The 16,660-nt window shown below is 40.5% G+C and overlaps 1 protein-coding gene across 1 annotated transcript; it reads left to right on the top strand.

The window, feature by feature from the left end:
- Window positions 1-856: 856 nt before the first annotated feature.
- Window positions 857-12,455, top strand: npc1l1 (NPC1-like 1). The gene is made up of 21 exons (XM_026188402.2): window positions 857-1,104; window positions 2,440-2,601; window positions 2,744-3,652; window positions 4,037-4,330; window positions 4,422-4,645; window positions 4,754-4,854; window positions 4,958-5,130; window positions 5,714-5,842; window positions 6,747-6,929; window positions 7,022-7,136; window positions 7,257-7,522; window positions 7,710-7,799; window positions 7,889-8,079; window positions 9,645-9,772; window positions 9,902-10,031; window positions 10,117-10,172; window positions 10,278-10,428; window positions 10,546-10,777; window positions 11,053-11,166; window positions 11,282-11,444; window positions 11,557-12,455. The coding sequence occupies exons 1-21, from the start codon at window positions 1,063-1,065 to the stop codon at window positions 11,754-11,756; spliced, it is 4,053 nt and encodes a 1,350-aa protein (XP_026044187.1). The 5' UTR covers window positions 857-1,062; the 3' UTR covers window positions 11,757-12,455.
- Window positions 12,456-16,660: the final 4,205 nt, after the last annotated feature.

Genomic DNA, 16,660 nt, shown 5'->3' with positions numbered 1-16,660 from the left:
TGAAAATCGGCGCAAAGTAGATAGATAGAGATGCTGATAAATCCTAAACTTTATGAATAGTTACAAAATTCTGTTATGCTGCCACTTATCACGAAAGAACAATAAACATCCTCATATCTTTGCCATTTCTTCCCATCTTCTGCACCATGTCTGTTTATCACAAATTTAAATGCTCACGCACCTTCAACCTGAAAGCTCAGACGATAGCATCTGGACCATCGGATCTCTTCTTTATCTCAGCTGTGACCTTGACATATGATAAGAGCATTAATTACAAAGTTGATCATGTCGGCTTGGCATGCTTACAGACCATCACTGGACTTGAAAGTAATATATTTGTATTCATTTAGTTTTTTTCTAGTCCTACTGACCATTCAAAGCACTAAATGACTTTTTGATTTAAAGAAAAATGATCCATCATATCATATCAGGAACACAGGTATTGTTCTCTCACTGTACCCTATAGATCAGATAGTCACTTTGATGATGGTCTAAAGGTTCAGTAGTAGTGTGCTGTACTTTGGATGTTTCCTACATGCACTGCTCTGAAAACAAGCAACAACAGCCTACACATGCTTCTTGCTGTAAAGGGATTGACACGATTCAAATCACTCAGAATGTTTATCTATCGTCAATAAAACTACAAATTTCCAGGTGGTATCAGTTCAAGTATCAATGTAAGATGAAGCACAAGTGAAGAACTAGGTGTGGCTTAGACATCTGGGTGGGATTTTGTTTCTCCCAGCTCTGCTGAATCACCCCAGCAACCCTATCAAAATCTATTTTCTGTGTTAATTATCAAACGGAGCAACTGGTAGCTTTCGCCCGTGATTGGCCGGCAGCAACATCACACCAGAACACGTTTCTCCTTACGTAGCCCTAACACTGTAAGATAGACAGACAGACAGACAGACAGACAGACAACAGAGACTACCCACATCACCTCTCACCTTCTTTCCTAATGCATCTTCTAATAGGTCAACAGTGAAACACTCCTTACACTCCTATTTTACTGAAATTTAAGAATCTGACTCTTCTGTTGTTGAATCGTGCTCAGGAATCATGATGCGTCTTGCAGCCCTTGTCATTTTTATAAATATTGTGGTAAGTTTTTTCTTCTTTTTTTATTGGGGAATTTATTGCAGTTGTGCACTGGTTTCTATAATATATTGAAGATGTAATACTGTACATTTTTTCAGTTAACAGCATGATTGGGGGGGGGGGGGGGTTGAAATGTATTAATCATTTGATCTGTGATCAGCACTTAAAACTAGAAAGATTAACGTTTAATTAAAATCCTAAATGAATATAACTGTTTAAACAAGCAATCAATATGTATTTTTATAGTACATTCGCAGATAAGAAACCCAAATTAAAAGCAATACAATAAATAAATATAAGTAAGTAGTGATTTTTATGTCCAGAGTTGAGGTTAGAGAAGAAGGTGTGCAAACAGCGTCTCAGGTAAAATCACTGTTGTGGTTTTAAATTTAAACTGTGTTGAACATATGCACATAATGTGCATGTAATATTTTTCTATATGGGTGATTTTTTAAAGCTGTTTCACACATTTTACATCACTGACCATTCAAATGTAGTCGTCACAATTATATTTATCTCACATACTCTCATGCAAAGTATGATATAACATTTTATTATTGTTATTATTATTATTATTATTATTATTATTATTATTATTATTATTATTATTATTATTATTTCTATTATATTTAAAACTTTCAAAGGTAATGCCCTTCACACATTTGTGACTTTCCCCCAAATTTCTATTCTCATGTTAAAGGTGATTAAATTTATATCATGACATTTTATTTGCCTTTGCTTTAAACTGTAAAAAATTAGAGATGACATTTTTAAGCCCCGTAGGTTTGGCAACAGTCACCTTTAATCACATTGCATGTTACAAGAATACATTGTGTTTGGCTATAAAAAATAAAAGTCAATTTATATTCCAACAGAAATCAAACACTAGTTTTAAAAGTTTATTGTACTTAGTATTTACATTTTTTTATCTTGTATTGTAGGCACGCATGTAGTTTGTGGTTATAATTAACCTTGAACGTGTGCAATTTATTAGTACAATCTCCATTTTATTGTTGCAAATTGGCAATAAAGAAGCTGAGCTGGCAGGACACCGTGTAGCGTTTGAGTCATTGTGACAGGGCTGTGAGATGTTACGAGTTATCCTTAGAAAATGTTATAGGCATTATAATAAACACTATCAAACTTATACAAGTTTTTGGAAAACATATCATTGAGCTTATCGCTTCGTGTTAACTGTAATGTTTGTGAGTAGGAAAATAATTTTTATAATCGAACATCTGTGCTGAGAAGTTTTTGATTTCTAAGCAGACTCTACATTAAAAGCGCTGTTGCTGCCTTTATTGTACTTACTCTTGAAAACTCGTCTCGTCCACGCAGAGTCTATCAGAGGCCCAGCATGAGCCGGGATATTGTGTTTTTTATGATGAGTGTGGTCGTAACCCGCTGCTAAATAACACCCTCATTGATCCCATCGTCCCATGTCTGAATTACACTCGTGCCAAACTCGTCACTGGAGACCACTACAAGATACTCAAACAGGTGTGTGTATATCCTTCTTCTTGGTGGAGTGAACTGCTGTAAGAGAAGAAGTTTGAATGAAGTGTGGCAGAGGTAGATTTCTGTCTATTCTCAATAAGTGCGTGTTACAATCCTTTTATAATTACATTTGTTCCTGCTGCAGGTGTGCCCCATGTTTGACCAGGGAGAGAGCAGCACATATGCTTGTTGTACGATCAAACAGCTGGGATCACTGGAAAAGAGCCTGACCCTGTCCAAGGCTGTTCTCGTCCGCTGCCCTTCCTGTGCTTACAACTTTGCTCACCTGCACTGCATCAACACCTGCAGTCCTAACCAGAGCCAAACAGTTAAGGTCACAAGGGTGATGAATGTCACTGAGCAGAATAGGACGAGGGAGGCCGTGTTGGGTTACCAGGCATTCATCGGCAAGACTTTTGCTGATACCTCCTTCCAGTCATGTAAAAATGTCCGGATTCCTGCCACGATTGGAGGCTATGCCATTGCCACCATGTGTGGTCGCTATGGGTCAAAGCTATGCACTCCCCAGCGCTGGTACGATTTCCAAGGGGACTCGAGTAACGGTTTGGCTCCTCTGGACATCGACTTTAAAATAATACAAGAAGGAGACACCACAGGGTTGCCAGAAGGTGTGATTCCCTACAACGGGGTCGCTCTCATGTGTAATGAGACCACACCTACAGGAGGGGACGTTTGCTCCTGCCAGGACTGCCAAGAATCGTGTCCAAGTGTGCTACCTCCTTCACCGGTCGCTGGCCCCTTTACACTGCTGGGCACCAATGGTTACCTTGTAATTTCTATCATCTTGCTCATTCTCCTGATACTTTCCTTTGTCCTATACCTCTCTGTCTCCTGGTGGGTGGCATCTCAAAAAAATAAAAAGAAAGGAATACACAGAGGTAAAGGCAAAGACAAGGACAGTGATAAAGTGACTGAGAAGATCATCCATCCCTCAGAGGTGACATGTGCTGAGACAAACAGCTTGGCTGCTCAGGCTTACCTGAGCTCACAGTTCCGGATTTGGGGAACCATCATGGCCTCTTATCCCCTCACTGTAAGTACTTTGATCCAGTAAAAGTAGGACGTATGTACCCACTAGGCCTTCTTTTAGCTTTAGTGGAAGAATTAAAGTCAAATCATAAGATGCTGTTCATACCAAACCCAGTTATGCTATAGCAACAAATCCTCTGAGTGGACTAAAATGAGGAAGATTACATTTTTATTGTTCAAAGTGACATTTGGAATATAAAGAATACTAATAATTCCCTATTATCTATATTTTATTTACTAATTCAGTATAGATATGTTCCCATTTCAAAGAATTTGCACATTTCTGACTTCTTGCGTTAACCTTACCTTACACAGTGGATTTAAGAGAAAGTATATTGTTAGCCAGACGAAGACACCACGCCTGAAGAATATTTGATCTTTTCTCAAGGTCCTCCTCCTGTCTCTTATTGTCGTGGCTGTTTTATCTGTTGGCCTCAAAGACATCAAACTCACCACCGATCCAGTTGAACTTTGGTCTGCCCCTAACAGCCGGGCTCGCCAAGAGAAAGAATTCCACGACACGTACTTTGATCCCTTCTACAGGACAAATCAAGTAATCTTGACAGCACCAGGCAGAAAAAGCCACATTTATGACTCGTTGCTGTTTGGACCGCAAAACTTTAGTGGGATAATGTCCAAAGAGCTCATCATTGAGCTGCTGGAACTCCAGACACGAATACAGGTACTCAAAGTCAAAGCTGACTGCTGACAGTGTTTGAAAAGGTGCATCATTCCATGTTGACTAACTGAAACCCCCCTCATTCTGTTTTTAGAATATTCAGTTTTGGTCAGATGATCTGAACCGGACAGCAAGTTTGAAGGATGTGTGCTTTGCGCCGCTAAATCCCAACAACCCTTCCTTGACTGACTGTGCAGTCAACAGCTTGCCACAGTACTTCCAGAACAGCCTAGACCACATTAACGCTAAAGTGAACATGACTGAGCTGGGAGTGACCAAAGAGGTGGACTGGAGAGACCACCTCATCTACTGCCTTGGGTAAGCATTCATTAAAAAAAACTGCAACCAACACCGCTCATTTTTATAAACTTCACCTTCCGGCACATAAAACCATCCTTTCTCCCCCTTTTTCCACTTCTCCTCAAGCTCTCCTTTGTCCTTCAAAGACATCACAGATTTAGGTATGAGCTGCATGGCTGACTATGGAGCTCCAGTCTTCCCATTCCTGGCTGTGGGAGGATATGAGGGTAAGAGACTTTTAGAACCACTGTTTTATCCCTGAAATTATTGTACAACACACAAAAAGGTGCTTCTAACTCACTTGAACAATTTACACTTGACTTTTCCCAGATGATGCATTCAGCAGTGCTGAGGCCTTCATCCTGACCTTCTCCCTGAACAACTATGCTCGCAGTGACCCTAAATTCAAAGTGGCTATGCAATGGGAGAAAGAGTTTCTTAAAATTGTCCAAGAATACCAGAAAGACCCGAAAAACAGCTTCACTTTTGCATACATGGCAGAGGTAAAAACTCTATGAGTATGCATTATTCGTATATTTACAAAATTTAAGTTCAAATGAGAAATTTGTGTGGATTTTGGGGCAGTTACCTGTGATTTACGTGAGTCACTGTGGCTCAAGAAGTAGAATTGGCAGGTTTGAGGGTTTGTGGCCAAAGTGTTTGGGGGCAAGATAATTAACTCTGAGTTCCTCCCAATGCTTTGTGCTGAGTAAGAATCGCACATGTGTGTGAATGTGAAATAGAAATGAATCACTTAGAAAAAAGTGATTCGGTGAATGAGGTGTAAAATGCTTTGAGTGATGAAGCAGAGTAGAAAAGCTCCATTAAGGCCTTGGCCGCGTGTCACTTGTCTGAGGTGGTCCAGGGACCTTTGTACGTGTCATTACACCATCTTTGCACTCGTTTCCTGCCTGCTCACAGTCGTGTCCTATCTAATAAAGATCAAAATGCTCAAGAAAGCAAAATGAAGCAATTACCAGGCATACTGACAAAGACTTGCTGTTGCTGTTTTTCTAAGAAACGTTAAGTTGGCCTCTCTGTGACCTTTAACACATCTAATCACTCACTTCTCTGCTCTGTTAATAGAGATCTCTGGAGGACGAGATCAATCGAACAACTGCAGAAGATATCCCCATCTTCATGATCAGCTATGCTGTAATTTTCGTTTACATCGCTGTGGCACTTGGAGAGCACTCTTCATGGAAACGCTTACTGGTACGTCTCCGCAGAATGGGTAGCATCAGGTATTCCCGGGTATTGCAACTTGCAAATCAGCAGTTAATCCCTTTAGTGCCATTAGTCTTTGAACGGGTGTTCATAAACCCTGCCACACTCTGCCTTTTCACTTGTGTGGTTTTAGGTGAAATGTCTTAACACCTACCTTCATGGTCTGCCCAGGATGGAGCCCAAACATTTTTATGTAGCACAGTTATGTCAGTATTTTCATTTTTCCAAATCTAGCATCTGCAAAAGAAATTACTTTCCAGTTAGCCTCAGCTGTATGTTTTGTTTCGTGCTGATTAGCATGCTAAAAATGTTCGGTAACATCGTTGATGCTAACTAGTAACTGCAAAGCATAAGAATACACACTTATGGGTTAGGTTTGCTTACACTTTAACACTTAAGTTTGGATTTAACATAAGTGTTAATGTGCATTCATTTGGTATCAGAATAATGTCATTTTTTGCTAACATTTAAGTGTGGTGCTGGATGCAACTGTTAGCTGCTGTCCATTTGACCTAGATTAGATAATAGTGTGCAGTAACCTTGATAACATGGCAAATAAAGCCATATTTGACTAGAAACAACATGCTTTTTAAACCCTCTGACCAAGAGCTGAAAACGTATATGATCGGAGCTTTTTTTTTTTTTTTAAGTTGCTAAAACATGAATTTAGTTGTTGCTGTAAAAATGTGAGCATAAAATATGCCCCTGGGTTATACTGGCTTCTGTACAGAGAGAAAAAATGATAGAATGGTATATATCACCTACTGTACGTGATAAGGAGAAGCTGATACAGTATGCCTATGTCAGGATTATTGTTCTTACTACAGCGTAATAAAGAAATGTCAATGGGTTCACTGAGACGTTTGTACATTTGCATCTCTTTGTCCTGTAGGTGGACTCTAAGTTTCTGGTTGGTTTGGGTGGGATCCTGGTGGTCGCCTGCTCTGTCCTGGCCTCAATGGGTTTTTATTCCTGGATTGGCATACCCTCCTCACTGGTCATCCTTCAGGTCGTTCCCTTCCTGGTGCTCGCCGTGGGAGCTGACAACATCTTCATCTTTGTTCTGGAGTACCAGGTATTGTATATCTATGTGTCCCATAAATGTACAATGGTGCCATTTTTTTAACATGGTGGAATTTTTATTAAGTTACTCTTCCTGTCTTCCAGAGAGATGTGCGGAGGCCTCACGAGACGCGAGAGGAGCAGATCGGGCGTGTCCTTGGAAACGTGGCTCCCAGCATGCTCCTGTGCAGTCTTTCTGAGTCTGTCTGCTTCTTCCTAGGTATATAATCTGATATCCTTAGTTGAATCCTTAGTTTTAAAAATGTAATAAAAAATTTTTACACCAAGCTGGACTTGGTGTTTTGTCTGGTGCGTTACCCTCTATCCATGTTTGTTTCAGGGGCCCTGTCCACTATGCCAGCAGTGAAGTCCTTTGCTCTATATGCTGCTCTGGCTGTGCTCATGGACTTTGCCCTCCAGATGACAGCTTTTGTTGCGCTGTTGTCCCTGGATGCCCGGCGCCAAGACAACAACCGCTGTGAACTTCTCTGTTGCATTAAAGTGTCAAAACAGCGTCCAAAAAAGCCAAATAAGGGTTTTCTGATGCCATTCATGAAGAAATACTATGCCCCTGTTCTACTGCACCGCTACACCAGGATCATAGTGGTAATGCCTCACCAACAACATAAAATATGTTCAGTCCACAGTTATTCTAAACCGCTGACCTCAGCTGTCTCACTGATGTTAAATCTTGCGAGATGAAATTTAATGAGATGAACACAAACTCATATTGAGATGTGTGTGTTTTTAAACAGATGTTTGATAAATTCACTCTATTCTATGTTCTCCTCAGATAGTAGTTTTCATCTTTATGTTCTGTGGAGCCTTATTCCTCATGATGAATGTGAAAGTGGGTTTGGATCAGGAGCTGGCTATGCCTCAGGTCAGTAAGCACAATTATGTATAAATGGCAATGACACTATTTTCTTCCTGTTAAACCTGTTCACAAAGATATTTCTGTTTTCGATGCAGGACTCATACATGCTGACCTATTTCCAGTACCTGAACAAGTACTTTGAAGTTGGCGTTCCTGTTTATTTTGTAACAAAAAAGGGGTTCAACTTCACCTCTGTGGAGGGCATGAATGCAGTCTGCTCCAGCGTGGGTTGTGATCAGTTCTCGCTGACTCAGAAGATCCAGTACGCCACAAACTACCCTGAACGGTGAGTCAGTGGATTTATTGTTTATAATCTGAACACGGGAAACTTTAAGCTTTAAAAGCAAACTCTGTACCATTGTTGCTCACTTAAACTCTGTATCTACCAGTTGCTTGCAACAGTTCTGATACTCTGCATGTGTCCTTCATATCACAACATATCCTTGACCTTGCTGATATCGTAGTAGCAACCTGTTACACACTTTCCAGTCAGATCAGTTAATGATAAACTCAGCAACATAATTGCCACAGAGCAGATGAAGGGTGTCTCTGAGTGATAGTGCCAGTTAGTGAAAGCAATCACTGAGATATCCCCTATAATTATTCTCGAAATATGCTTGCAATCAGAAACTGTGTTCTGACAGATTTGAAACTTCTGATGCACAAAATAATCTTCCCAGCTTGCCTGTGATTCACCTAAACACTTTACATTTTGATATATTCGATCGGACTGAGACCGTCTTAGGTAACAAAACACAATTGTTTCCTCAAGATAAGCAGAATTATGGAGCCGTATTTATCAGCAGCCTTATCAGCTGGCAAACAGCATCTCATAAAACAGGAACAATAAATCTATCATTAAGAACTCCAATAAATTTAACTGAAAGATTTGTATCAGAACGCCTTTAATAATCTTTGTGTTATAAAATAGTTAAATTGAGATGCTAATTGTGCAGGTGCCCCAAGCATAAAAACAAGCCATTCACACAATAAAACAACAAAGTCATTCCCACAGTAAAGTCAGGCCTTTCAGTAGAAGACAATGAATGATTATGAATGAAAAAGGAGCAAAGAATTAAATAGAAAGTGTCATGGTGCATTACAGCAACCCTGCTTGAGTTAGGGCTTGAGCTGTTTGCCTCTGTTTTGGTGGAGCTGTAGTGTCTACCAGTGGGGAACAGGTCAAATAGCAAGTATCCAGTGTGACAGCTGTTTTTAGGGGTTTTTAAGACATTTGAGAGGTATCTTGCTTTTTCAGTCTCTTCCAAGGAGGGAAGAGCGGAGCCAGTGAGCTTTCATGCTGTCTTTATTACCCTGGGGGTAGCTTCTTTTATCTGCTGCAGAGCATCCGGCAGACCACGCTGTAACACAGTACGCTGGCATGCTTTCAGTGAGCGAAAGAAGGCAAACCAGCAGTTTCTCATCTACACAGTACTTCTTCAGCAACCTCGGGAAGTGAAAGTGCTGCTGAGCCTTCTTAAACACAGCTGTAGTTATTTAGAAATATTCAGTACATAATCCCAGATCCAGATAGATGGTTTGAAATTTACTAAGTATGAGACTGATATTATTACATTTGAAGTAGCTACAGGTTGTTAGCTTCCTGAAGCATACTGAGCATAGAGAAAGACAGAGAAAAATGGCCAAATATTCAAGCACAGAACCCCTTAAAACACAAACTGAAGTGGTTTTTTAAACTTCAATTTTGAATAAAATGATCAATTATTGCTTGGAAGTGCTGGATAATGTTACTTTTAATGCAACAGACTAACAAGGTATTGCTGTTTCTTACCTTTTTCTGAATTTGATGATTATGAGAATAAATAATTATTTATATGATCTCAACTTTAGATCCTATGTGGCTATCCCTGCGAACTCGTGGGTGGATGATTTCATTGACTGGTTGAACCCCCAATCCAAATGTTGTCGTCTGTACACCAACGGTCCCAATGTAGGACATTTCTGTCCTGCAAATGAATGTGAGAATCATTTCTTAAATGAAAAAAGCATTAAAAAAACATACTTGCATGCAGTTTTTGATGTTACTGTCTAAACATGAACAAAGACATGACTTCAATAACCCCTACTCTTCTTATTTGTCTTAACAGCTGGTTTAATCTGTGCTAAAAGGTGTCTGGCACGTCCTGATAATGATACGGTGAGGCCCACTGTGGCACAATTCAACCGCTACCTTCCTGACTTTCTGACTAACAGGCCTGACCTGCAGTGCTCCAAAGGGTTTGTATTGTAAATGCGCGCATACACACTAATAAATCCCAGCATCAAAACGGAAATCTCATGGCTTACTGTCTTTTTTAAACAGCGGTCTAGGAGCGTATGACAAAGCAGTGGTAAGAGATGAAAGTGGGGAAATAATAGGTAGGTCCCCCAAAACACCGCATAGCAGTGGAAGTGATTCTATTCATTCAAAAACAGATTTAAAAAATAGGAAATAAAACCTTTTTTACCCCCCTGTCTCTCCAGCCTCTCGGTTCATGGCTTACCACACACCTCTAACCAACTCCCAGGAGTTCACCGCTGCCCTGAAGATGGCCAGGGAGCTTGCTGACAAGATCACCCAAGGCATGAGGCTCGTGCCAGGCACCTCGCCTGACTTTGAAGTGTTCCCTTACACGTATGTGCTTTCCCCATTTCCCTGCAACTCAGCTCCAACCACTCTGCCAGAAAGTTGTTTTCGTCTTTAAGCGGTTTGTATTTTCTGATCAATGTTTTATGTTTCTCCTCCTTCCAGGATAACCTACGTATTTTATGAGCAGTACTTGACTATTGTGAATGAGGGACTCTTCAACATCTCCTTGTGTCTGCTGCCGACCTTCGTGGTCTGCTGTCTGCTGCTCGGCTTGGATCTGCGCTCCGGCCTGCTCAATCTGCTCACCATTGTCATGATCGTTGTGGATACAGTCGGTGTCATGACTCTGTGGAGCATCGACTATAACGCAGTGGCTCTCATCAATCTGGTCACGGTAAGAGCAAATCAGATCATTGGGACTGAAGGAGGCTCATTTTCTCAAGTGCGGACACAGTTATGGAAAGACATTGTGTTGACCAGTCTGCCTAATAACAGGTGCTGATTAGCTGCATCACTGGGTTTCTTTGGAGACCAACCTATACAATCAACTGAGTGTGGATATTTTTACTAAATTTGCTAGCCTTTTGTATTTTTCCCGTGCTTTGCAGAGATTCATTTTTGATGGTTTAAATGAAAGTGAAAGTCTCACATCTTCTGTGCAATCTGCAGGCGGTGGGCATCTCTGTTGAGTTTGTGTCGCATATGACGAGATCGTTTGCACTCAGCACCAAGCCCACACGTGTGGAAAGAGCAATCGAGGCTACAGCCAAAATGGGCAGCGCAGTAAGTAAAGCAAGAGCTGATGTTGTTAATCACCCATTAAAGAAAAATTTGAACCAAAAAAAGGAAAATAAAGACATGTTTTCAAATGAATTTTCCCTTTTTTTGCACCCTCAAGGTGTTTGCTGGTGTTGCTATGACTAACCTGCCAGGCATCATCGTGCTGGCGTTTGCCAAAGCGCAGCTCATCCAGATTTTCTTCTTCCGGTTGAACCTCGTCATTACACTCCTGGGAATGGCTCACGGACTTATATTCCTCCCAGTGGTGCTCAGTTATTTCGGTACGTACATCATTTTCCTCTGGGTTCTTTATGTGTAGTAGAGAAACTATTAAAACTGAAGGTGAAGACTAAGTGTCTCGCTGTTGCATTGTGTCGTGCTCCTTTCTCTCAGGTCCCGGTGTAAATAAAGCGGTGCTGCTCCAGTTCCAGCAGGAAAAAGAAAAGGACAGGGAAAAGGCGGAGACGAACAGCCACACGAGACAAGTTTATGATAACATCAGCTACGAAGGCAATGAAATAAAACAGGACCCGTACTCAAACACCGTGGATGAAAGTGGTTCAAAAACGGTGGGGAAAACTGACAGGTTGTGAGCACAAAAAACAAAATCAGTTTTGAGGTAAATTATTGTAGCATACAGAGTCACGATGGACACAGAAAATGACATTTTGGCCCCATGTGGAAATTATTAGCCTGCTTGTGTATCTCTGTCCAAAATGGAAGGTAGGACCTACACAGGTGTGCAATATTTTTGAAGCAATGCAACAATGGACTAATGCAATGAGGTTCAGGCTTCCTGAATCAACGTATAGGAAGCGTATTTGATAGAGGCTTAAACGAAGAATCACGAGTTAGTCATTTTGAATTTTTTTGTTCAACACTTCACTGTAGAAGTGACTGATTCAAATGAACACACACTCCACAGCTATTGCAGGAAATGTGCAATCAGTGATAAAATATCAACTACATTCATTATGTGAATGAATAATCCACTGAAAACATTATAGTTTTCCATGATTAGAAATTGAAACTGTTTCGCAGAAATGTGTATTTTTGTTGTGATATGTATTTAATATATTATTTCATCATACACAAATGCTTTTCTTTATCTTGGTGCTGCTGCCACTGTATGACTTCCAGGACTCACAAAGCTGTCTCTTTAAAAACATTTCTAATACATGTTAGGATTTTTTTTTTAAGTTTTGGCCAATTTGGGTCCAGGAATGTGTGTGTTTGTTGTTGTTGTTTTTTCAAATAGTAAAAAAAAAAGAATAAATCAAGGACTCTTTGAACTTTGTGTCATTTCATGAAATGAAAATACACATCTTTCAGTTTTTTCTTGCACTTAGTCTGACTGTGATAGAAAAAAATGATTCTATCCATGAAAATATTATGTTGGCTTTTTATACTCTGCCAAAAAAATAATAAGGACTTTTGCAGGTGGGCGTGCTGCTGCTGATCACGTTCTTGACATCACACGTCTCATTTATCGGCGGTAGTTTATATGAGCACTTAGTGGAAGACATTAAGCTGGAGGGCTGGGGTTGGCTATAAGACATGAATTTTTCCTAAAATTTGATGAATTTGATGTTTCATTCGAAAGAACAACGATATATAAGAGGAGTTTAAGATCAAAAACAGGTCAGAAAAGGAAGACGTATAGTAAGGATTTACATTTTTAAACCCTGCACCTTTGTTTCAATAGTTCATTTTCTTTTTAAAATGGGAATATGTCATTGCAGCTTTAAGCTAAATTACTTTATAGAAAAGAAATGTTATTTTGGAATCCTACCGCAACAAAACAAATGGTCATACAAGTGCATCTTATCCTATAGATCAGAGGTATTAAACTAAAATTTGAGGAGGTCCAGTTGGAGAAAATCTTCTCAAGCAGAGGTCCGGGACATCATAATGTCTAACTTACGTTATGATTGTGATAGAGAAGCAACCTTTTTTTTTTTTAATTTATATCTGAACGTATGAACAATAGACTGTCAAATCAATGAAAATACAAGTTAAAACATTTCAACAAAATTTATTGTTAACACTGAAACACACAGTAGGCCTACATTAGAAATAGGGCTGCTGTTTAAAATGAATTAGAGAAAATAAATAAAATGGCTAAATTGTGCATCTTAAAACAAAGTGATTAATTTCAGAAAAAAAAAGTTTCCCTTTTTCTTTACATTTTACATCTCGACTAAACAGTCTCAATACATTTTCAACAGATAACATCAAAACATTTTAACAATTTTACAGTTTCTCTTTCTTTCCCCCTTATATTCCACGTCCCAACTTTCTGTTGTTCAGTGAGAGAACTGAGCTTTAGTTCGCTCTACTAGGATTTTAAATCTGGGCTGGAATGGTGTCAGGGCCATTCTCATACACATGTGTAGGTGCTCATTGGTGATCCTGGAACGATATTTAGTTTTTATTATGTTCATTGTGGAGAAAGCTGCCTCACAGCTGTATGTGGAGCCAAACATGGTCAAGATGTACAGGGCTACTTTCCTCAGATTTGGGAAAGCTGTCTCAGAGACCAATTGGGGCCAGAAAGTGGCAGGTTCAGTTCTTCCAAACTGCTCTTTCAGGGCCACATCTGCTTGGAGATCAATTAGTTGCATTTGAAGAGGCCCAGCATTTGCCCACTTGAAGTGCTGTGTGACTTCCTTTGAGAACCCTCTGACATCAGTGATGGCAAATGGGTTCTTTATGAACATGGTGAGCTGCTGTCCAAAGCTGAAGCTATCAAAACGTTTGCTGAAGTTTTCAATCAGCTTATCAACAAAGTCAACAAAAGAGGACACATCTCTCTGTCCCTGAGCCTGTTCCTTCACTGTTGGGAAGTGTGCATAGTCTCCTTGCAGGTCTTCTTTGAACACTTCAAGTTTCCTCTGAAAGCAGTGGACAGCTGTCATCAGTTCACAAATTGAATTGTCCTTGCCCTGCAGCTTCAAATTCAGTTCATTCAGGTGTGAAGTGATATCAACCAAAAAGGCCACAATATCCATGTTTTTCCCATCATTTAAAAAGAGAGAAAAGTTTGTTGCTTTTTGACTTTCCAGCTCTTCCAAGAAAGCTGCTACTTCACTTCTGATGGACCAAAATCGCTCCAATGCCCTGCCTTTGCTAAGCCATCTCACATTGTTGTGAAGCAGAAGATCATCAGCGTGTGCATCAACTTCTCTGAGAAATTCCCTGAGCATGTAATGCTGACAAGAAGAAGATGCCCTGAGAAAATTAATCATTTTCATCATTGTTTTCATCACCTCAGCATACTCGTCTGACAGGGTGGAGCATAACACTGACTGATGAATAATGCAATGATAAGAGATTAGCTCGGGATTGTCCTCTTTCATTCTTGCTACAGCTCCTTTCTCTCTCCCCATCATAGCAGGGGCTCCATCTGTGGTTATTGGTTTGGCTCTATTCCTCGCTTTGTTAACATTTCCTTAATGGCCAGGTAAATATCCTCTCCTCTTGTAGTGCTGTGAAGGGAAGTTACACCTAGCAGGTCTTCACAGAACTCTTTCTTATCATTGTTGAAGAACCTTACATAAACTAACAGCTGAGCATTGTCAGACACATCAGTGGACTCATCTACAGCCAAGCCTACACATGGTGTCTTATGAATAGCTTCTTCCAGCTGGGATAGCACATCCTGAGCTAATAATTCACTTCTCTTTGTGGCTGTTGATGCTGACATAGGTATTTGCTTTATTTTGTCATGAAGCTCTTCTTTTTGTTTACCCTCAAGTAATGTTTCTGCTACTGCACTCATGCACTCTTTGACAACACCTGCAAAGGGCTTTTTGTGTTGACCTAAAATCCAAGCAACTCTGAGGGAACATTCATGAGCACGTTGTTGGGCGGTGAAAGAACTGGTTAAGATCCTTGTGGACTGATCATATTGGGCTCTGAGACTGCTAATTTTCTGGGACCTGAGTTCAGACTTGGGTGGGTATGATTGTTCAAAAGCTTTGTGCTTTGTCTCATAGTGGCGTTTGACATTGCCACTTTTAATCAGTGCCACGGTTTCTGAACATATGAGACACACTGGTTTGCTGCTTGCGGCCGGAAGAATGAACATATATGCGTCAGTCCATTCAGTCTTGAAAGTTCTATTTTCGGTGTCTACTTTTCTCTTTTTTGAAAGTGCCATAGTTGTTTTACCTCTTGTGACTCCCGCTCACGTCTTGTCTCACTGTATCGTTAATCGTCTCGCTTGTCATTCACCTCTCACCATGTCTTTCCTCTGTCTGCACTCAGCGTTGCGATCGCCTTGAATGCGCAGATGTGATTGGCTAAGTAGTGTCACGTGGGTGGCGTAACTCGCACACAATTGGTTAGTATGTTCCCTGGTCTAATACAATGTAAGGTTACCGCTTAAAATTGAATCGCCCCGTCAAAATTAAATATAATTTAATATTTTGTTAACTATAGGTCCGGGTCCATATAGGATGGCGACTGGGTCCGGACTCGGACCCCGGTCCGCCTGTTAGTGACCCCTGGTTTAGAGGATAAAATCCCTGTGTTCATGAGAAGCTGAGTATCGCACTGGAGAGGAAATCGTAGGACGGAAGGCTGAAAGAAACACATGATTTTTGTAAAAAGGTGGCAAAGATTAGAAGTAAAAATGGTTAATTTGTTTTTGATTTCTTTTACTAAAATAAGTGGTTATTTTTATTTTCATATACGCATTGCAAATGTGCTCATAATGAGTTGGCACTCAGTCTTTAGAAGGTCATAAGCTTCGTTCGGCGTGATGGACCGGACTGATATATTGCAGGTATTGACTTTGAGTGCAGAGGGCTAAATGCAAACACGCTTACACACACATAGATTATGATTAGAATAAGTCTCTGGGCCAGAGAGTCCTGAACATTCTGAATATTCTAAACCAATTTTGAATCACTCGAGGAACAATGAATAACAACATTAGATTATTAAGGCTAGGCAGAGAGGTGTTTTGGTTTTCTGTCTTACAGAGAAAGGAACAGACACCAGACGAGGTCACGGAGATATGAGGATCCTTCGCAGCAGAGATAGGCGTGGAGACTGCCGAGACAGCAACTGGGGCCAAGGGTCATGCAGTTTGGGCTCTAGCTAGTCACCTCAAAAGGATGGATCCCATAAACACAGCAATAACCATGAAGGGGTTGGCAAAAAACCAGGAACACCAGACCAACGAGGTTCGAGAGGCTCTTGGTAAAAAGGGGGACACGGCTGTGACCCCAGAATACACAGATCGTTGTTTGAAAATCGGGGCAGAATAATCCCCTGATCTGTGCATCGACTGAAGGGTGGTCTAACCCCTGAGGTCGAAGAAAGAAGAGCAGAGAATCACCCGACTGGAAGACACTGATAGCTGCAGCAATAAAGTAAAGGTTAAAAGCTCCTTGGACAGAGGTTCTAGTCTGAGTACGTTTGAAAGGTACAAGGTGGCGCCAAAATGAGGTTGGGGAAACTGGAGCACCAAGATAAAGCTGTGGGAGAA

This window comes from Astatotilapia calliptera, chromosome 12 (assembly GCF_964374335.1).
Source record: "Astatotilapia calliptera chromosome 12, fAstCal68.1, whole genome shotgun sequence".
Taxonomy (NCBI): Eukaryota; Metazoa; Chordata; class Actinopteri; order Cichliformes; family Cichlidae; genus Astatotilapia; species Astatotilapia calliptera.
The sequence above is the reverse complement of the archived record's forward strand: the minus strand, read 5'-3'. Positions and strand labels throughout refer to the sequence as shown.

Coding starts and splice junctions, on each gene's coding strand:
- npc1l1 (XM_026188402.2), top strand. CDS start 1,063: ATGATGCGTCTTGCAGCCCTTGTCATTTTTATAAATATTGTG. Junction 6,930..7,021: donor TCTTTGTTCTGGAGTACCAG/GTATTGTATATC, acceptor CCTGTCTTCCAG/AGAGATGTGCGGAGGCCTCA. Junction 10,429..10,545: donor TTTGAAGTGTTCCCTTACAC/GTATGTGCTTTC, acceptor TCCTCCTTCCAG/GATAACCTACGTATTTTATG.